At 38.4% G+C, this 22,200-nt stretch overlaps 1 protein-coding gene across 3 annotated transcripts; it reads left to right on the top strand.

Moving 5' to 3' along the window:
- Positions 1-529: 529 nt before the first annotated feature.
- On the top strand, positions 530-21,916 carry btbd9 (BTB (POZ) domain containing 9). 3 transcript variants are annotated; one of them, XM_028440682.1, is made up of 11 exons: positions 530-647; positions 1,597-1,792; positions 5,506-5,869; positions 8,941-9,208; positions 9,864-10,083; positions 10,155-10,274; positions 13,626-13,735; positions 14,058-14,247; positions 17,852-17,959; positions 19,552-19,630; positions 19,698-21,349. In XM_028440682.1, exons 2-11 carry the CDS (start codon positions 1,608-1,610, stop codon positions 19,890-19,892), a joined length of 1,839 nt encoding a protein of 612 aa, XP_028296483.1. In that variant the 5' UTR covers positions 530-647; positions 1,597-1,607; the 3' UTR covers positions 19,893-21,349. The 3 variants fall into 3 exon arrangements, 1 of the variants encoding a protein (XP_028296483.1); XR_003673013.1 differs by lacking the exon at positions 530-647 and adding an exon at positions 21,681-21,916 and having other exon boundaries at positions 1,608-1,792; positions 19,698-20,418; XR_003673014.1 differs by lacking the exon at positions 530-647 and having other exon boundaries at positions 1,608-1,792; positions 19,698-20,016; positions 20,101-21,349.
- The last annotated feature ends 284 nt before the right edge of the window (positions 21,917-22,200 follow it).

Below are 22,200 nucleotides of genomic sequence, written 5' to 3'. Positions count from 1 at the left end.
AACACAGTCACCACCCAACACAGTCACCACCCAACACAGTCACCACCCAACACAGTCACCACCCAACACAGTCACCACCTAAAACAGTCACCATCTAACAGTCACCACCTAACACAGTCATACATGATTAAATTATAAATAATTATTTCATTGGTAAATTTTATAGGCTTGACAAATAACCAGAAATAGAAGAACTTCATATTTACTTAAAGCTTTTTTATTAAATTAATTATTAATCTGTAAACAGTGGGATTGGCTCAGCTCTGGCATTGAAATCATTTTACATTTTTCACAAAAATAAATGAATATAAAAAGTAACACCAATCAAGTTAACACATATTTTTTTTTAGATATAACTATTTTATTTTGATATTTTAAATAACTTATTTCATCTTTGTCATGTTTTATATATCGCGTTTAATGGCTTTTTTTTTTCTTTCTTTAATTTAATTCTAAAATATTTTATCTTTAGATTTTTTTTTGCGCTTGCACTTTATTCTGAAAAATCCGTCATCACCCCGGATGTACCTTCCTTTACCTCTATATTACTTCCGGTGGTGTTGCTGATTGTCGCTTTGCTTTTTTCCGATTTGTTTTTGCTCATTTTTTTTACCCTCAAGCTCCCGGTTTGGACGGAGAACCGCTCGGTGAGTGAATAACGGCTCAAAGAGTCGTTAAATGAGTCGTTTACGTCCGCTAGCCGTGTCAAATATCACCGATAACAGCACTCAGCGTCAAACTGTAACATAATATTATCATTTAACAGCAGTTTAGTGTAAAACTCCATCGTTACATAATAACAGTGTTTTAATAAACGAGGGACGTTCATACTTTGTTTATTAGCATTTAGCATCAGCTAACGTAGCGTATTATTGATATGTATTATAAGTAGATTTAGTGCATTTGAAATATACAAGATTTCTTTCAAATTATTTACTTTATTTTATTTTATATTGTTGATTTTAAAAAATGATTAGTCTTGAATTAAAATGACTCCATGGGGTTCTTACTCTCTTTATAAGTACCGTATGAAATAGAAGTAAATGTATCATAAAGTGGTGTTAAACTCAAGGCTTGGGGGCCAAATCCAGCCCTTTAGAGTGTTAGAATCGGCCCTCAGTAGAAAGTAAAAATGAAAGAGAAAGCATTATGTAAATGTTTATAGAACTCTCAATTTGTTTAAAATCCTGCGTTTACGCACAAAAAAAATCGCACTAAAGTGCAGAGAAATTTGTCACAAAATGATATAATTTTATTAGAGGAATGTTTTATATCAGACATGAACAGCTGGGGCCCAGGAGCCACATGTGGCTCATCAGTCTAAATATGTGCGGAACCCCAAAACATCTTCAGAAAGTGTGAAGGAATATGAAACCCTACACAAAGTAACAACAAAGACATGCCAAGAGAACCCACAAATACACAACATTACAGAAATACACAAAATGAGTCCAAAAATGCACCAATCAGCACAAAGAAAGGCCACAAAATCACTCAAAACAATCTCTGCTCTATATAGTTGTTGTCTACATTTAGAAGTGTTTAAACAAGTGTTTTAAAAGCACTGTGATTGTGTGGCCCCGCCCCCTCGGCCAGGCGCCAGCAGCATGAGTAACAGCCACCCCCTGCGTCCTCTGGCCTCGGTGTCAGAGATCGACCACGTCCACCTGCTGTCGGAGCAGCTGGGGGCACTGGTGCTGGGGGAGGAGTACAGCGACGTCACCTTCATCGTAGAGGGAAACAGATTCCCAGCGCACCGCGTCATCCTGGCAGCACGATGTCACTACTTCAGGTACCACACGCACATCTACAACTCTACATCTACATTATCTTATCTGGAACTCTACATCTACAGCATCACATCTCCAACTCTATAATTACATTATCTTATCGACAACTGTACATCTACAGCATCACATCTACAACTCTATATCTACATCTTCACATCTACAACTATATCTACAGTATCATATTTACAACTCTGTCTACATCATAATTTCTATAACTATATCTACAGCATCATTTCTATAACTGTATATCTACAGCATAATATCTATAACTCTATATCTACATCATCATTTCTATAACTCTATATCTACAGCATCATATCTATAACTCTATATCTACATCATTTCTATAACTCTATATCTACAGCATCATATCTATAACTCTATATCTACAGCATCATTTCTATAACTCTATATCTACAGCATCATATCTATAACTCTATATCTACATCATCATTTCTATAACTCTATATCTACAGCATCATATCTATAACTCTATATCTACATCATCATTTCTATAACTCTATATCTACAGCATCATATCTATAACTCTATATCTACATCATCATTTCTATAACTCTATATCTACAGCATCATATCTATAACTCTATATCTACAGCATCATTTCTATAACTCTATATCTACAGCATCATATCTATAACTCTATATCTACATCATCATTTCTATAACTCTATATCTACAGCATCATATCTATAACTATATCTACATCATCATTTCTATAACTCTATATCTACATCATCATATCTATAGCATCATATCTATACCTCTATATCTATAGCATCATATCTATAACTCTACATCTATATTTATATCACAATCGCTCTCATTTATATATCTCAGTTTACATCTTTTTATTTACATCTGTCACAGAATATTGACGTTGTCCTCATTTGAACCAGATATAGATGAAAGCCTGATGATTTGCACAGGAAGGAGGAATGAAAGGAAAGGAAGAAAAGAGCAGTTTATTAAAACAGTGCTAGAAATCCCCCCCCCCCCCCCCCCCCAGCACCACTGTTTATGTGTGGCTTTGACAGACAGCTGGATGTGTGTGTGTGTGACTGTGTGAGAGTTTGATATCTTGCTCTTTCCCAGAGGAAAAGAAGGAAAAACACAGAAGAATCATATCTTATTATAAGCAGGAACTCAAATTATTAATTATATATTCATAATAAATATTATATATTAATTTTTCTATATCACATCTCTATTTATATCTGTATCTCTATATATTTATTTCCAAATTTGTTTACCTCCTGTATATCTCTCTTTTTCTGGATCTGCCTCAGTCCAGCTTTACGTGTATATGTCTATGTCTCTGTATATCTTTCTATGTCCAGCTCTATGTGTATATCTTTGTCTATTTCTGTGTATATCTATGTCTCTGTAATATCTATATATCTATGTCTGTATATCTATATATGTGTGTGTAAATATTTACGTCTCTGCATATTTTTATATCTGTCTCAGTATATCTCTATATCTATGTGTATATATCTGTGTCTTCGTTAGGGATAGACCGATATGGATTTTTTAGGGCTGATGCCGATACATGAACAAATTTTCCCATTAGATCAGCTGGCTGATGAATCAGTCGATCACTAGTCTGTGTATATATATCTATGTCTCTGTATATCAATACATCTATGTCTTTGTATATATCTATATCTACGTGTATATACAGTGCCTTGTGAAAGTATTTGCCCTCCTTGAACTTTTCGACCTTTTGCCACATTTCAGGCTTCAAACATAAAGATAGAAAACTGTAATTTTTTGTGAAGAATCAACAACAAGTGGGACACAATCATGAAGTGAAACGAAATTTATTGGATATTTCAAACATTTTTAACAAATTAAAAACTTGTAAAATTATTCAGCCCCTTTACTTTCAGTGCAGCAAACTCTCTCCAAAAGTTCAGTGAGGACCTCTGAATGATCCAATGTTGACCTAAATGACTAATGATGATAAATAGAATCCTCCTGTGTGGAATCAAGTCTGCGTATAAATGCATCTGCTCTGTGATCGTCTGAGGTCAGTTTAAAGCACAGAGAGCATCATGAAGACCAAGGACCACACCAGGCAGGTCTGAGATACTGTTGTGGAGAAGTTTAAAGCTGGATGTGGATACAAAAAGATTTCCCAAGCTTTAAACATCCCAAGGAGCACTGTGCAAGGGATAATATTGAAATGGAAGGAGTATCAGACCACTGCAAATCTACAAAGACCCTCTAAACTTTCAGCTCATACAAGGAGAAAACTGATCAGAGATGCTGCCAAGAGGCCCATGATCTCTGGATGAACTGTAGAAATGTACAGCTGAGGTGGGAGACTCTGTCCACAGGACAACAATCAGTCGTATACTGCACAACTCTGGCCTTTATGGAAGAGTGGCAAGAAGAAAGCCATTTCTTAAAGATATCCATAAAAAGTGTCGTTTAAAGTTTGCCACAAGCCACCTGGAGAAACACCAAACATGTGCAACACAGCTCATCACCCTGAACACACCATCCCCACTGTCAAACATGGTGGTGGCAGCATCATGGTTTGGGCTGCTTTTCTTCAGCAGGGACAGGGAAGATGGTTAAAAGTGATGGGAAGATGGGTGGAGCCAAATACAGGACCATTCTGGAAGAAAACCTGATGGAGTCTGAAAAAGACCTGAGACTGGGACAATGATCCAAAACATGAAGCTACATCTACAATGGAGTGGTTCACAAATAAACATCTCCAGGTGTTAGAATGACCAAGTCAAAGTCCAGACCTGAATCCAATCCAGAATCTGTGGAAACAACTGAAAACTGCTGTTAACAACCGCTGTCCATCCAACGTCACTGAGCTCCAGATGTTTTACAAAGAGGAATGAGCAAATATTCCAGTCTCTCAATGTGTAAAACTGATAGAAACAAACACCATGTGACTTACAGTAGTTATCACAGCAAAAGGTGGAGCTACAAAGTATTAACTTAAGGGGATGAATAATTTTACACGCCCAATTTTTCAGTTTTTTATTTGTTAAAAATGTTTCACATATCCAATAAATTTCGTTTCACTTCATGATTGTGTCCCACTTGTTGTTGATTCTTCACAAAAAATTACAGTTTTATATCTTTATGTTTGAAGGCTGAAATGTGGCAAAAGGTCAAAGTTCAAGGGGGGCGAATACTTTCACAAGGCACTGTACCTGTGTTATATGTCTGTCTCTGTATTTCTCTATATCTACGTGTATATATTTCGATTTCACAATATATCGCGATTTTTTTTTTTGGGTGCCGATTTTACATTTTTTTCTTTTAATCGATTTAAAAATATCGATTAAGAAATATATATATGTATATATCGTATTGTATTTTTCACATTGTGTTTTCTACTGCTGCAGACATAGTCACTACTCTATGTCACTAGCCTAACCAGGTTCTGTTCTACATAAAAACCTTGAAAATTGTTCCACTTCTGCACCTCCACTCCAGTAGATGGCGCTGTAGAAATAATAATAAATAGGATGTGTTGAAGTAAATAGTTTTGACTCAATTTGTCCTCTGAATGATCAATATCTTTAATTTTGATATTAACTGGATAGAATGTAACAATATATCGCGATAATATTGTATTGTGTATATGTATTGTATTGCAACATCCTTGCCAATACTCACCCCTAATCTCTATGTATATACTGTATATTTATATCTATGTTTGCAGGGCGCTGCTGTATGGAGGGATGAAGGAGTCCCAGCCCCAGGCAGAGGTGGTCCTAGAGGAGACCCGTAGTGAGGCGTTCTCCATGCTGCTCCACTACTTGTACACGGGTAGAGCCAGTCTCAGCGCTGCTAGGGAGGAGGTCCTGCTGGACTTCTTAGGCCTGGCTCACCGCTATGGCCTGCAACCCCTGGAGGACTCTACATCTGAGTTCCTGCGTACGGTGCTGCACACCAACAACGTGTGTCTGGTGTTTGACGTGGCCAGCCTCTACTCTCTGAGCACGCTCAGTAGCGCCTGCTGCGCCTACATGGACCGCCACGCCTCAGATGTGCTCAGCTCAGACGGGTTCCTCACGCTGTCCAAGGTCTGTGGTGTTCTAATGCAGCTGGTCACCATGTTAGCTAGTGACTCACTTTATTTCAGTTACCTCTGTGGTGTTCTAATGCAGCTGGTCACCATGTTAGCTAGTGACTCTCACTCTATTACAAATACCTCTGTGGTGTTTTAATGCAGCTGGTCACCATGTTAGCTAGTGACTCTCACTCTATTTCAGTTACCTCTGTGGTGTTCTAATGCAGCTGGTCACCATGTTAGCTAGTGACTCACTTTATTACAGTTACCTCTGTGGTGTTCTAATGCAGCTGGTCATCATGTTAGCTAGTGACTCTCACTATTTCAGTTACCTCTGTGGTGTTTTAATGCAGCTGGTCATCATGTTAGCTAGTGACTCTCACTCTATTACAAATACCTCTGTGGTGTTTTAATGCAGCTGGTCATCATGTTAGCTAGTGACTCACTTTATTACAGTTACCTCTGTGGTGTTCTAATGCAGCTGGTCACCATGCTAGCTAGTGACTCTCACTCTTACAGTTACCTCTGTGGTGTTCTAATGCAGCTGGTCACCATGTTAGCTAGTGACTCTCACTCTATTACAAATATCTCTGTGATGTTTTAATGCAGCTGGTCACCATGTTAGCTAGGGACTCTCACTCTTTCAGTTACCTCTGTGGTGTTCTAATGCAGCTGGTCACCATGTTAGCTAGTGACTCTCACTCTTTCAGTTACCTCTGTGGTGTTCTAATGCAGCTGGTCACCATGTTAGCTAGTGACTCTCACTCTATTACAAATACCTCTGTGGTGTTCTAATACCGCTGGTCATCATGTTAGCTAGTGACTGTCACTTTATTACAAATACCTCTGTGGTGTTCTAATGCAGCTGGTCATCATGTTAGCTAGTGACTCTATCTCTATTTCAGTTACCTCTGTGGTGTTCTAATGCAGCTGGTCACCATGTTAGCTAGTGACTCACTCTATTACAAATACCTCTGTGGTGTTCTAATGCAGCTGGTCACCATGTTAGCTAGTGACTTTCACTCTATTACAAATACCTCTGTGGTGTTCTAATACCGCTGGTCATCATGTTAGCTAGTGACTCACTTTATTACAGTTACCTCTGTGGTGTTTTAATGCAGCTGGTCACCATGTTAGCTAGTGACTCTCACTCTATTACAAATACCTCTGTGGTGTTCTAATACCGCTGGTCATCATGTTAGCTAGTGACTCTCACTCTATTACAAATACCTCTGTGGTGTTCTAATGCAGCTGGTCATCATGTTAGCTAGTGACTCTCACTCTATTACAAATACCTCTGTGGTGTTCTAATGCAGCTGGTCATCATGTTAGCTAGTGACTCTCACTCTATTACAAATACCTCTGTGGTGTTCTAATACAGCTGGTCATCATGTTTGCTAGTGACTCTCACTCTATTACAGTTACCTCTGCGGTGTTCTAATACAGTTGGTCATCATGTTAGCTAGAGATGCACCGAAATAAAAAATTTGAGGCCTAAGCCGAATAAAATATAAACACTTGGCTGAATACCGAATAATATCAAATATGGTTAAGTTTTTCACTATTTTTTTTGTAGTGCATAAATAGAATAGTGTAAATTTTTAAACATGTTTTTTAAAGAAATTAAATGTTTATTGAATATTCTGACATTTTTAAATATTTCAGTAGCCTTTGCTTATCATAAAAAGCACAACAAAGTTTTTCATTTATATTAACCCTTCAAATAAAACAAAACATGCATCCAAAAAAAACTAAAGTGTATTAAAGGTGAGGTATGATAAATAAATCACTTTGTAATGGTTGATCTACAGTAATAAACATCATCAGCCTCATTCAGAGGAACAAAGTGTAAAAAGTTCTGTTTCCTCCCTTGTTGTTCCACATTTAGTAAAAAGTCAGTTTTAAAAGGGAGAGTTGGCAGAGATATTAAAAATATATATTTTTTAATGTGGGGTTTGATGCACCCTAATATATACATTCTGTTTTTATAACATGTCTTATCTGGATAAGCAGCGTTTTGTCTCTTTTAAAATGTAAAACATTAATGGTGAATTCTTGTTAGTGATATATATTTGTGTATTTATGGTAAATTAGAGCGAATCAGAATTCCTTTATTAATCCCAGGGGGAAATTGCTTTTGTTACAGCCACAGAAAAAACTAACAAATAAAAGAATAAAAACGTTAACAAAGACGAAAGAAAGAATTGACAATTAATAAGTGTATAATTATGTAAAAAACTGTTTAAAATAGGGATCAGATACGCACACATTACAGTAGTAGAAAATAAAGTAGGATAGTTAGATAATAATAATACAAATATAAAAATATATACCAATATGATACAGATATTTACAAAAATTCCACAAATATGACACATAGTGTCAAAGTGAACAGAACCAGGACTGGTTTCCCTTCAGTCTGTGGATGTTTCAGCTGCTCACGTTTAGGTTTGGATTAGTGGTGTTACGGTCCAAATAATATCCAGATAAACTGGTGATTGACTATTGACTGTGAGGAACAATAGATGTTATAACTTTTAGAAAAATATTTTTTCTTTTTCTACACACACAAGAAACAAGGAGCACCAGTAGATTCATTACACCACAGAAAACCACTGCTCGTCTGGTTTTGGATTTTTCTATGTTTCTGTTTTGGTTTAAATTAGTAAAACAAAAAAAACCACAGTATTTTAAACAAACTAACCAGAGAACAAATGATATAAACAGATTATTTCCTCTTTTCTTCTTCTTCTGTGGTTTTGGAGGTGGTTTGATTGGCAAACAAAGTGTCTCATAAATAATGTAGTTATGTAACGTCTGACTCAGATTATGATTATAAGAAAGTGTCGTATGAAGTTGGCCTCTGATTGGAGGGTCTGTCACATGGTACCAGTGACACAAGTTAAAGTTTAAAAGATCATATTCACCAACTGTGTTCCTAAAGTCACATGTTCAGAGACAGCCAACAGAATGTCCCGGTTAGATGACTCACACGTACAGATGTTACTCCATAGTTTAGACTAATATAGTGTGTTATCTGGTGTCCCTCAGTAAACATATCCCTGTGTTCTGATTGGTCCTCAGACGGCCCTGCTGACGGTGGTGCGTCGCGACTCATTTGCTGCCAGTGAGAAGGAGATCTTCCAGGCTCTGAGTCGCTGGTGTCGGCAGCACGAGGACGACGCCCATACACAGGAAGTGATGTCAGCGGTGCGCCTGCCTCTGATGACTCTGACAGAGATGCTGAACGTGGTGCGTCCGTCAGGCCTCGTTACCCCCGACGACCTGCTGGACGCCATCAAGACGCGCTCAGAGAGTCGCAACATGGAGCTGAACTACCGCGGCATGCTGAGTAAGCGCTTTCATCTGTTAGAGCACACGTGTCCAACTTAAGGCCTGGGAGCCAAATCTGGGCCGCGAGAGCACGATGAAGTCCTACTGACAGAAAACATGAATCACTGTGGAAAAATACCAAGTATTATTTTATATACAGTATCTCAGCCTTTCCAAATACATACAGTCAATGAATATCCACAATATTATTTTTTGTTTTTTTGTGTGTTTGTTTCTCATTTTATGTGTTTTTGATGTCATTGTGTGTAGTTTTTTGTGTTTGTGTTTTTGTTTTCATTTTTGTTGTTTGTTTTTGGGTAAAATGTTACACATTTTTCTCTCATTTAGTGTATTTTTTCTCACGCTTTTTTCACATGACGGCAGTCATTTTATATCTTTATCATTTCAAAAATCCTACAATTTTATTAAAATTATTCCACAAATTTTTCCCAAATTGAATAAAAAAATGGTCACAAGCTCAAGGAAATTTCAATATTGGATATTTATAGAGCAGAATAATTATGAAACTACTCGTTTTCCCACCATAAATTTGAGATCAAAGTGGTCCGTATTTGACCCCTGAACTAAGATACCCCTGTATTATAGACTTATAATGATAGTGGATGTGTTCTATCTATTATAGAGAGTGAATAATAGAGTGGATGTGTGTTCAGTCTCAGAGGAGAACATTGCTACTATGAAACACGGGGCCCAGGTGGTGAAGGGGGAGCTGAAGTCGGCGCTGTTGGACGGAGACACTCAGAACTACGACCTGGACCACGGCTTCTCCAGACACCCCATAGAGGACGACGGACGGGCAGGGATCCAGGTCAAACTGGGCGTGGCCTCCATCATCAACCACATCCGCCTGCTGCTGTGGGATCGTGACAGCAGGTAAACGCCACGCCTCCTCAGCTCTCCTGATGCACCTGAACTCACCACGCCTCTCTGTGCCCCTCCCCCAGGTCGTACTCGTACTACATCGAGGTCTCCATGGACGAGCTGGACTGGATCAGAGTCATTGATCACTCTAAGTTCCTGTGTCGCTCCTGGCAGAATCTCTACTTCACTCCTAGAGTCTGCAGGTCTGTCCCTTTAAGGTCACGACCTTCAAGGATCCTCCACTGTTTTCATAAATGTGTCCTAAAACTTTATAATGTTCTTATTAATAGATCTATGTCTAACAAAACACATTATTATACACTTTATTCAATTAAATTACTTTTGAAAATAGGACTATTTTACAGTTTTAGAGCCTGTGTTCCTTCATCATTTTCTATTGGAGTGAAACATTCAATCTGATTTTTACATCATGTAGCAGCTTTTTCAGTCACAATGACAATTATTCCTGAATATTTTGAGCGACCGAAAGCAGCACATACTTTTGGTTGCTCAAAATATTTAGGAAAAGTCAAATGAGTCGATGTACAATGTGTTTGTTTACAGAAAGAGAATAAAAACAGTTGTGACTTGAAAAATAATCTGTGACCACAGGGGGCGACATTTCTAATTCTGATGCTTGGTAGTAGACAATAAAGCAGAGAAGAAGAGCTCTCCTCAAGGACCTTTACTCTCCCCTAAACAGTGCGCTGACACGCTCTGGTGGCTGAAGTTAGAGAGTAAATCACAGACTGTTGAAGCACTTCCACCCAGAAGGACATCTATCCTCAGGGTTTGTGTGTCACAGATTATTTTTATGGTCTGAACAGTTTTTATGGTGTTTCTGTAAACAAAAGAATCAGAATCATTTATTAATGGCCACACAACAGCACATAATGCTCACATACAGTACATAGTTACATACATACAGACAGTTAAACAATGCAATGTTACAGATGTAAGTTACTTGAAGTATTTGTTTAGTGTCTGTATGGCAGTGGGGTGAAAACTGGTGGTAAATGTGGCTGATTTGGTTGACAAAGACCTGTAGCGCCCCCCAGAGGGCATGAGTGTGAAAAAGGGGTGTACAGGGTGTGTGTTAGGAGCGTGACAATATCTCGATATGGCGATATATCGCAATATTTTTCCGCACGATCGATTATCGATATGCTCCCGCTGTCACTGTTTGTTGAAGGAACCAATATATTGTTTACTGTAATATTTCACTATAATGATGTCACTGGTAATAAAGACCATATTTATTGTTTACATAAAGCACTATTAGAGATACTTATTAGTAAATGTTGCACTAAAATAGTGTCACTGTTCATAGAACACTTTTTATATTTATCGTCTTTCAGAGAAATATATATTTTTTCACTTAATCTTTTTTTCTTGTTATGTCATAGATTATCGTAGATTGATTTCTGACCAATATATTGATAATCGCAGTATTGTCATATCGTGAGATAATCGTTATCGTGAGCTTTGTGTTGCGTATCGTGAGCTACCCAGAGGTTCCCACCCTAGTGGGTGTGGTCTGTGGTCATTTGCAATGCTCGCTGTGTGACACGTCTGTGATACAGTCTCTATGGATGGGAGTGTGTGGCCAGTGATTTGGATGATTTGCTGATTATGCGTTGGAGTGAATGACTGTACCAGACTATTATTGATAATGTGGGTACTCTCACTCATGGCTGTGTAAAACTGAAGGAGGATGTTTTTATAGGAATAATCTGCATGCTGTTTCCATTTTAATGTGTCATTGATGTGTGTACCGTAAGTCTGAACGATTAACATTATTCACATCAATATTAAGGTTTTCACTACTGTAAGAACATAACCTCAGATGCTGGAGGTTTTTTTCCATCTGTATCATTTGAGTGACATAAATGTTCACCAATCAGAATTGCTGAGATCCGCCTTCCTGGGCTGCTGACCAATCAGAGATGGTTATAGGACACACGCTTGTATGCAGCGAGTCTCTGAGTGCGCTAACAACTACACTAGGATGCTATAAAATCCAAGTTGATGGAGTCACGAAAGCAAACAATGAAAACAGAATCTACTGTTGAACGCTGAAATGGACAGAATGGGGCTTAAACGCCGTCACCGTGAGAGAAAGGACGTTTTTTTAATGCGTTAATGTTCTTCCTACTCTCATCCTGTCCTCTTCAAACATCACCTAAACACGTCTAACCTGGTAAAAAACTACACTAATCACCAGTGTCTGTTTAACTTTAATGTGTCTGTGAAACTCTGTCTGTTTATCATGTAGCGCTGCTGTGCTCAGTGAAAACATGACTCAGCATTAATCATCTTCACCTGCTGTGTTTAAACATCTCATCAGAGCTACAGAACATCTGTTGTTGTGGACGAGATCATCAATACCAGTGATTCTAGAGTCTGAAACATCATGGATTATTGTTTTTATTGATTTTATTTTTGATGTACATTTTTGTTTAATTTTAGTTTTCTTTTTTATTGGTTTTTATTCAGTTTCCTCACAGGAGTTAAAAAGTAATATTTTCTGAAAAAAATTATAAATATTTCTTAAAAAAAAAAAACCCAGAATTTAAAAAAAGGAAATTAAATAAACTAGGTCAGTTCCCGTAGGAAGTATGTATAGCTATAAAAAGTGGGAGGGGCCAGTAGTTTTTTTCATGGATGGTTAAATGAGGTTGTGTTTGAAGGTGGAACGTCAGGGAAATTTAGGTTTGTTGTGAAATGTGTAGAGTGATAAATATTGTGTTTTCATTGATTCATAGGACACTGTAGGGAGTTGAACCCCATCTATTCCCATTCCAGTTTGTTGTCCTCACAGATCCGGATCTACTGAGTCAGTTTAGATGCACATGGAATTTGTAAAGCATTTATAAAAATTTATTAATGGTATCATTGCAGTCCAACAGCAGCCATGTTGAAAGTCTCAGGTCAGTTTTTCTTTTCTTGAATGCAAAAGAAAAACTACAGGATTCAGTTTAATATTGGGAAATGAAAATTATGTTTTGTTGAGAGTTTGTCTGCTGTCATTGGTCTAACTTCACCATTATTATCAACAGAAATACACACACACACACACACACACACACACACACACACACATACACACACACACAGAGACTTTTTCTTCTTGCTTTTAAGAGCTAGGACTGATGACACCTCTATAAAACATTGGAACATAGGGATGACATCACTGTAGAGCTAGGACTGATGACATCATCACTGTTGAGAGCTAGGACTGATGACATCATCAATGAGTCCTTTGACTCAGGAGGTGGGGCGTGGGGGTGGGGCGTCCAAAGAAATCCGACGTTACACACCCTTGAACCAAGCAGCAGCCATGTTGAAAGTCTCAGCTCTGTCTGTCCCTGAATCGCAGCGATATTTGAGCTTCACACAGACAGATTCCTTGCTTTATAGATAGATAGATATGGTACATAATAAAGTATTTTGTTAGACATAGATCTACTAGTAAATACACTAAAAAAAGTGGAGAATCCTCTTAAATCCTGTTACAATCCTTGACTTTAGTGACGTTATCTTGTGTGTTTCAGGTACGTTCGCATCGTGGGGACTCACAACACCGTCAACAAGGTGTTCCACCTGGTGGCGTTTGAGTGTACGTTCACCAACCGCTCGTTCACCCTGGACAACGGCATCCTGGGTAAGGAACTGATCTATGTACCCTACTCTACAATCCATCAATTACTGCGTTACTGTCACGACCCTGGACCAATCAGCATCCTGTGTGTGTGTGCACGTTGAGGGAATGGTGTGATCTGACCACATGCGCTCAAAGCAAAGTGTGTCCACTTTGCAGCTGGTGTTAGAGTCAGACTGGTGGTCATGTTATCCTGTGACTGGTTCAGAGACTTTAAATTCACGAATGTGTGTTTAGTCGTATTGTGATGATAGTCACCATTTGTAAAGATGACCAGTGTTAGCGATACACCAGCAACGTCTAAGGTGTGACCCCGCCCCCACAGTGCCCTCTGAGAACGTGGCGACCATCGGGGCGTGTGCCAGCGTGGTGGAGGGCGTGAGCCGCAGCAGGAACGCGTTACTGAACGGAGACACTCGTAACTACGACTGGGACTCAGGATACACGTGTCACCAGCTGGGCTCAGGGGCCATCGTCATCCAGCTGGCCCAGCCCTACTCCATTGGCTCTCTGAGGTAGGGGCGTGGCTCTGTGTGTGGGGGCGTGGCTCCGTGGGGTATTAAAGCATGTTGGGTTGACTCTCAGTCATTAAAGCTCCAGTTTTCTGCAATTTTTCACCATCTCCATTTGTTCTAAGAACCCCAACAACTCAGTATTTGAGGTTTATTTTCTTAAACTCGCCTGTTTTCTGAAGTTTTAGCCTCTGAAAAATCACTTTAATGATGCTCCTAAAAACAGGCGGTTTTGGGGCCTTCATGCATATGCATTTGTTTCTAGATTAAAACCTTACAAACAGTTTAGAGGGCACGGCGTAGCCCCGTTACAAACACATACAGTAAAACACATGGATATTTAGGAGGCGATTGTGATTGTGAGTCAGACAAATGCTGCTTCAGGGTGTGTTTATCACAGCAGCAGGAGAGTAAATCATTAACAGTCTGTTTCTCCTCCTCTTCTCTATTAACTACAGGAATAGTCCATTTAAGGTGATAATTATTTGTTTTGTCCAACCGCTGTGTCGCATTGTGTCACAAACACATCAGATCATGTCTAATCTAATTTTATTTACAGAGTGCTTTTCATATATACAATATAAAGTGATTTACATCAGGGGTTCTCAACTGGTCTCATCCTGGGACCCACATTTTGCCACAGTCATTAAATCTCGACCCACTTTTTTTTTTTTTTAGAATTCAACCAGCCAAATTTAGTTTTTCAAATATAGTTGTTGAAAACACATATATATTTTTATTTTAATAAATCTATATATTTTAATATGCTACATGCATTTCACAGCATGCCTGTCAAAAGAAAAGCTTCTTTCAAAATAAAAGACTAGTCAAACATGAGAGACATTAAGTATTTATTCATTTTTGACCAGCTGTCCGCGACCCACTTAGTACAGCTCCGTGACTCATTTTTGGGTCCCAACCCACCAGTTGAGAATTGCTGCTTTACATCATTTAAACCTTATATACAATAAATAATACCTCATGCAAACAAGCCACAAGAAACCCCAACAACATCACACACACACACACACACACACACACACACACACACACACACACACACACACACACACACACACACACACACACACACACACACACACACACACACACACACACAGAGAATTAGGATGAGGACAATGGCACATGATACCTGGGGGGTACAGAGAATCTTGGAGGGAGGACAGCATCACAAGTAGGGTTGGGCACCGAGAACTGGTTCTTAACGTCCGGTTCCAGAACCGTTACAAAGATGTTTGCATTTCTATTCTTTTTTTCGATTCCAAAATGCCCGCACTAGTTTGTTTCCGTGGCTTGCTCTGTTTGTTTACCTGGGGGGGGAGATTACGTTTTCAGTTTGGACCGTGGAGCAGAAGGGAGATATTTCACTATTGGAGAGAGCACAGTTGACCGAGTCAAATTCCTCGTGTGTACAACATACACTTGGCGAATAAAGATGATTCTGATTCTGATTCTGATTCTGAACCAGCAAAACTCTGTAAAACAATCACCAGGAATAAGTGGTGTTATTTTGTGGCTTTTGACTCCAATTACATTTATGTATATAACATCTTCCCTACAATATAAATAGGTTCCACTGTATCCAGAATAATAATAATAATCTTTCTCAACTAGAACTATTGATTGATTTGTCACATGACTGTTCCAGTGTTTGAGTTAGTTTTATTTAGTTTCACATCTACCTGTAGCTCTATGTTTTTTACACTGATGACAACTTGTTTGTAGTTTTATTTCAGCATCTTTTACAGTTACATTTGTTGACCTTTGTAATTGAATATCCTAGTTACATTAAAGCAACCAGAATAAACTATATCAACTATGTGAATGAATAAAAATGGTCTGTGTACAGGCTGTTTCAAATTAAAAAAAATATCCTGTGAAACCTGTGACCTGTTGACCTGCACAACTCAAAGAATCAGAATCGAGAATCGTTTAGAACAGGAATCAAAATTGAGAATCAGAATTGGAATCAGAATTGTTAAAATCCAAACAATGTCCAACCCTAATCACAAGGGTATCTGCACCAGGAGCTGATCATAGACCAGTGCAGCAGAGATGGGAGTCCTTCACCAGCACTGAGGGCCCACGAGGCAGCGCCCCCACATCCACCATCCATTACGGCTCCCAGTGCAGAGCCCCCTCTGAGGAACACTGGGAGAAAACAATGATCAAGAAGGATAAAACTAATACGAAAAATAAAACAATAGAACAAATTAACAAGGTAAAATATAAAACAGTAGATATAATAAAACAGAAATAATCATTAATTAAAGAATTAGCTAAAAGCTAAACTAAACAAGTGAGTTTGGAGCTTATTCTTAAAAATATGAATGTTCTCTGCAGCCCTGAGGTGCTCCGTCAGACTTTTCACTGTGAGTGCGTGTCCTGACTGGGGATTATTAAAAAGCCAGTGCTGGAGGACCTCAGGGCCTGGGAAAGTTCATATGGTAAAAGTAGTTCTGGAAGATAAGAAGGCCCAGGACCATTAAGGCATTTAAAAACCAGTAAGAGAACCTTAAAATGGATCCTGAAACACACGGGGAGCCAATGCAGCCATTTTATAATGGGTGTGATGTGTTCCCGCCTCCTGGTCTTAGTCGGGACACGTGCTGCTGTATTCTGTAATAATTGTAAACTTGAAATAGTCTTTTTTTAGAAGACCAGTAAGACAGTAGTCAATCTGACTGGTGATAACAGTATGCATTAGCTTCTCTGTGTTGACCTGAGAGAGAAAAGGGGCGGACTCTGGCTATGTTCTTCAAATGATAAAAACCTAATTTTGTTATATTTTTATGTGAGTCTAAAATAACGCCCAGGTTTTTAACTTATTCAGAGTTAATCAAAGATGTTTTTTGAAGTTTAGGTAAAAGTTTCTGTCTCTGGGCTTTAGGACCCACAACTAAAACTTCAGTTTTGTCCTGATTGAGCTGCACAAAGTTTTCTGATATCCATGATTGATACAGTGGGGCAAAAAATATTCAGTCAGCCACTAATTTGACAAGTTCTCCCACTTAAAAAGATGAGGTCTGTAATTTACATCATAGGTAAACCTCAACTATGAGAGACAATATGAGAAAAAAACCCAGATTGTAGGATTTTAAATGAAAAATAAGTATTTGGTCATCTACAAACAAGCCAGATTTGTGTCTCTCACAGACCTGTAACTTCTTCTTTAAGAGGCTCCTCCTCCACTCGTTACCTGTATTAATGGAACCTGTTTGAACTGGTTATCAGTATAAAACACACCTGTCAACCTCAAACAGTCACACTCCAAACTCCACTATGGCCAAGACCAAAGAGCTGTCAAAGGACACCAGAAACTAAATAGTAGACCTGCACCAGGCTGGGTAGACTGAATCTATAATAGTAATAATTGGTGGCTGACTAAATACTTTTTTGTCCCACTGTATCTAAAATACAGTTAAAAAGAGCATCCATTGGACTGGTGTCATCAGGAGACACAGAGATATACAGCTGTGTATCATCAGCGTAAATGTGGAAGTTCTCGCCGTGCCTCCTGATGGCATCACCAAATATAGATCAAATGAAACTCTCGGGTGTTAAAACATGTTTGGTTGACTCTCAGGCTGCTGCTGTGGGACTGTGACGATCGATCCTACAGTTACTACATCGAGGTGTCCACCAATCAGCAGAGCTGGATTAAAGTGGTGGATCGGACCAGAGTGGCCTGTCGGTGAGATATCAACATGTTTTTCATTCACATTCTGAAATATTTACCAATTGTTATGTGATTATTCAATAGTTACTCTATACATTTTTACCAATTCACTTACTTTAAATCATCATCCTAAATAGAAAAAAGAATAAAATATAATTTAAGACAAGATCATTTTCAAATATTTTTTTAAATTGTATGTAAGAAATTTATCAAACTGGTTCTAAGTATAAATAAATCAAACTAAAGGTCTGACATGTTCTTATAGTCACACAGTGTTTTTACTTTGTTTAACTAAAGTAGTGTAGCATTAGCATTAGCAACACTTGCTACATAACAAGGCAGTACATCAGTCTAGTGTTTTCTATTAGTTATTGAGGTAACACACTCATAATAATAAAATCATACTTTAAACAGTGTTTGAACGCCTCATTTCACACAGTTTAGACAATCATATCCTTTACAAGATAAAACGTTACTGCTTTGGTTACATTAGGCCTGGGTGATATGAACCAATATTCATATCTATATATTTTTACTCTAAATGACAATAGGTGATATAAACCAATAATGGGTCAAAGTCAGTGGAGCCACAAAGACCCTTTTATTAATCACTAGCAGCACAATAACTACATTTTGTGTCACTTTTGACTTTTTCCTTCATTAAGGCTGAAATGTGATTAAATGATGTAGAGTTGCTTTTTTCAGGGCAGCTCTGAGTTGTTGAAAGTAGTTTTTAAAGTAAATCACATTCAGGACACTGTCTCTTTAAGAATGTGTAAACAGCCCCGTTAGCTGCAGCAGCAGCAGAGTTAGTTAGAGAAGAGAAACACATGCAGTGTTTCCTCAAACATCTCTCAGTGTTTAACACTCACAACTGATAGAGTTTAACAGACAGACAGACATCTGCACTGAGCCTCTGACAGACAGTCACTGACACAGCTGACTGTGTGTCCGTGCATTGGGGGGGGGGGGGGGGGGTACTTCTGCCCTGTTTAAGCTCTTAATAATTATTCAGTGTTGTAACGCTGACATGCTGACTAGTTAATGGTGTGATTTGACAGAGAAAACAACCTGTGGATGTTCTGTGTCTGGACCACAGACATATGACACAGACATATGACGCAAAATGTGAACTACAGACGGTTCTACAATCTCCGTGATTTGGGAGATCGTCGTCATGTTTTAATCCTTAACGATCTAATATCGTCAGATCACACACCCTTAATCCAGACCCAAACACACACTGACTTAGTGACTATTTAGAGGAGCTGACATGTCCACCAGATAGGATGTATAGCAGATCTATGTCTATATTCTGACAGAGTAGGTGGAGCTTATTACTATACCATATTTACCTTTCTATGTGATGGAGTTACTGGCATATTGGAAGATAAACATGGAAGAATAATAAGGACACACCCCCCCCCCCCCCCACTACATTATCCATATTTCAAAAAGTATTGATCAGATCAAACTAAACATTTACAGTGTGAATATTGAATAAATATGGAACATTTGGTGAACATTTTAGATGTTTTTCAGACCAGAGTTCGTGGAACATTTGTCTAAATGACATTGAATGACCTTCATGTTTCTTCTTCTTTCAGGTCGTGGCAGACGCTAAAGTTTGAAAAACAATCTGCTTCTTTCATCCGCATCGTCGGGACGCACAACACAGCCAATGAGGTGAGAACAGCTGTACAGATGTTTTCTGTCTCTGTGTGCTAATGCCCCTCCCCCTCCCTCTCTGCAGGTGTTCCACTGCGTCCACTTTGAGTGTCCCGCTCAGCTGGACGTGGAGGTGAGTGAAGGAAGTCCTGGTGTTGATCCGTCCGACCCCGGCATTCCCGCCCCACAACCCCGCCCCCAGCGACCGTCGCGCGCTCACGGCCTCGTTCCTTCGCAGCCTTCGTCTTCCTCCTCCTCTTCCTCGCAGTCGCACCAGTAGGAGGAGTTTGGACTCTGCTGCTACGTTGTTGGATTCGTGCCACAACTCTACACCAATGTGAATCGTGCTGCTCGTGCAGAGTGGTGGTGGCTCCGCCCCATTCCTGTCTGCTGCTACTTTGAAGGTAAAACCAGCAGCTAAAGAACAAACAAACGAAAGCTTCTGGAACTCTTTGCCAAATGCAGTTTGTGTATTTTTTATGGAGCAGCTCTCGTTCAAACCTCAGCCCAGAGTCACGCCATCGTCCGGACGCCGATGGGTCAGCGCCACACTTTCCCACGCTTTCCCTTTCCTTCGTTTTTGCACTTTTCAGTCGTTCCGAACATTTGGTTTGACTTTGATCTGAGACGTTCTGACAGGAAGTGAGGATGGAGCTTTCGTCCAATATCACTCCAACTTCCCTCATGTTGTTTTGCACAGCGGCTGTGTGACAGGAACACACACTGACACCAACCAGGAAGTAAACGGGGATGGATGAAGTGAAAATCATTGAAGGAGCCGAGGGTTGAATCTTTTCAGAATAAAGGTAATTTCTAAGGAATTATTATTGAAAAGTCACTGATAATAACTTTGTAATGAGCTGTTGAAAATCTAATAACTTATATTAAGCAGATTTTTATTGATTAATGAAATAAAAGATAACAGGAAGCTGAACAATAATTGATAAAAAAATAATTATATATATATTAAATGAGTTGTAATTGATAATAATAAATCAAATGTATAAACGACGGATGGATTATCTAAATTTAAAAATAAAATAAAAAATTCTGTTGAATAGTTATTAAAGAAGAACAAGGTGTGAAAAAATACTGAGAAAATAAGTTTCTACTGTTTATTTATTTTCAGTCCCGTCTCACCTGCTTTCACTCTTTTATTTTGAAAGTCATCACATTATCGGGTGATTTCAGCCTCTTTTAACATGAACTAAGTTTTTAGAAAAAGGGGAAAAAACTCATAAAGACGAGACGTCAGTCCTGGAAAGCTGCTGTTCTGCATGTTTGTTTTAAAGCGCCTCATTTAAAAAAAACTTTTACATGTTTTATAAATGTATAAAACACAAATTATTGTGTCTTAAAATGAGACATCTGAGAACAGAAAGTGGTGATTGGTCCTGGAGAGCTGCTGTTCTGCATGTTTCGGGTCAGTTCTGTTCTAAAACACCTTTTTATGGACTTTTATGCAACGTTTAGGGAGATTTAATGTGTTTCAAGCATGTTTTCTTTGTCGTACATTATGCTGTTTAAATATGCAGGACTGCAGCCCTCCAGGACTGAGGTCCTCCACTTTTACGCTGGTATAATTCTTTATGTTTTTAGCTGATTTCAGCGTTGTTTTATGTCAAAAATAAGTTAGAGAAACAAAAGGTAAACACACATCTGACTGAACTCAGAACAAACTGGTATGGTTTAGTTTAGTTGTTCTCATCCGTGCCAAAACTTCAACACTGTAAACTCTGTCCCGTTTATTATCAGATGGGGATCAGTTTGAATAAAACACCTGTGAAAAAAAAATGTGTGTGTTTGTTATTTTGGGTTACTATTTTTATTGATTTAGCAAAAAGTCTATCATAAAAATTATGTCTATTGAAATCCATAATAAGCAAACAAATGTGGAACATATTGAATCATGGGTTCAATTAAAAATATTACAATTTTAATTTAAAAATACAAAGATAATAGACCCAGAGGGTAGATATATTATTATCAAAGTGGTAATTTATAATAAATGTTTCACAATTCTAAACGTCGATGCCCCCAATAATGACGACCCTGATTTCTTCCATAGAGTTTTTTCGGAGTTATCAGACATTTCTGCTGACTCATCTTTAATCATCGGAGGTGACTTCAATCTGACACTCAACACATCATTAGACAGATCCAGTAAGTGTCCAAATATAAAACCATCTCGATCTGCTAAAGTATTAATGAATTACATGGATGATCTTGGAATAGGAGACGTATGGAGACTAAACAACCCAAATAAAAAAGAATACACCTTCTTCTACGCTGTGCATAAATCCTTCTCACGAATTGACTTTTTTCTCTCAAATAATTCTATCGCACAGAAGATTTCCTCTAAAATACATCCTATAATTATTAGCGATCATGCCCCGATATCCCTCACCCTGAAGTGTGACTCTAATCAGAAATTATCCTCTTTATGCCTCTTTCTCTTAATACTTCATGACTTAATGACTGTGTGTGTGTGTGTGCGTGTGCGTGTGTGTGTGTGTTATTTTGGGTTACTGTTTTTTGATTTACTATAAAGTCTAACATAAAAATTATATATCCATTGAAATCCATAA

This window comes from Gouania willdenowi (assembly GCF_900634775.1).
Source record: "Gouania willdenowi chromosome 24 unlocalized genomic scaffold, fGouWil2.1 scaffold_320_arrow_ctg1, whole genome shotgun sequence".
NCBI lineage: Eukaryota > Metazoa > Chordata > Actinopteri > Blenniiformes > Gobiesocidae > Gouania > Gouania willdenowi.
The sequence above is the reverse complement of the archived record's forward strand: the minus strand, read 5'-3'. Positions and strand labels throughout refer to the sequence as shown.

Coding starts and splice junctions, on each gene's coding strand:
- btbd9 (XM_028440682.1), top strand. CDS start 1,608: ATGAGTAACAGCCACCCCCTGCGTCCTCTGGCCTCGGTGTCAGAGATC. Junction 1,793..5,505: donor GCACGATGTCACTACTTCAG/GTACCACACGCA, acceptor CTATGTTTGCAG/GGCGCTGCTGTATGGAGGGA. Junction 10,084..10,154: donor CTGTGGGATCGTGACAGCAG/GTAAACGCCACG, acceptor CCCCTCCCCCAG/GTCGTACTCGTACTACATCG.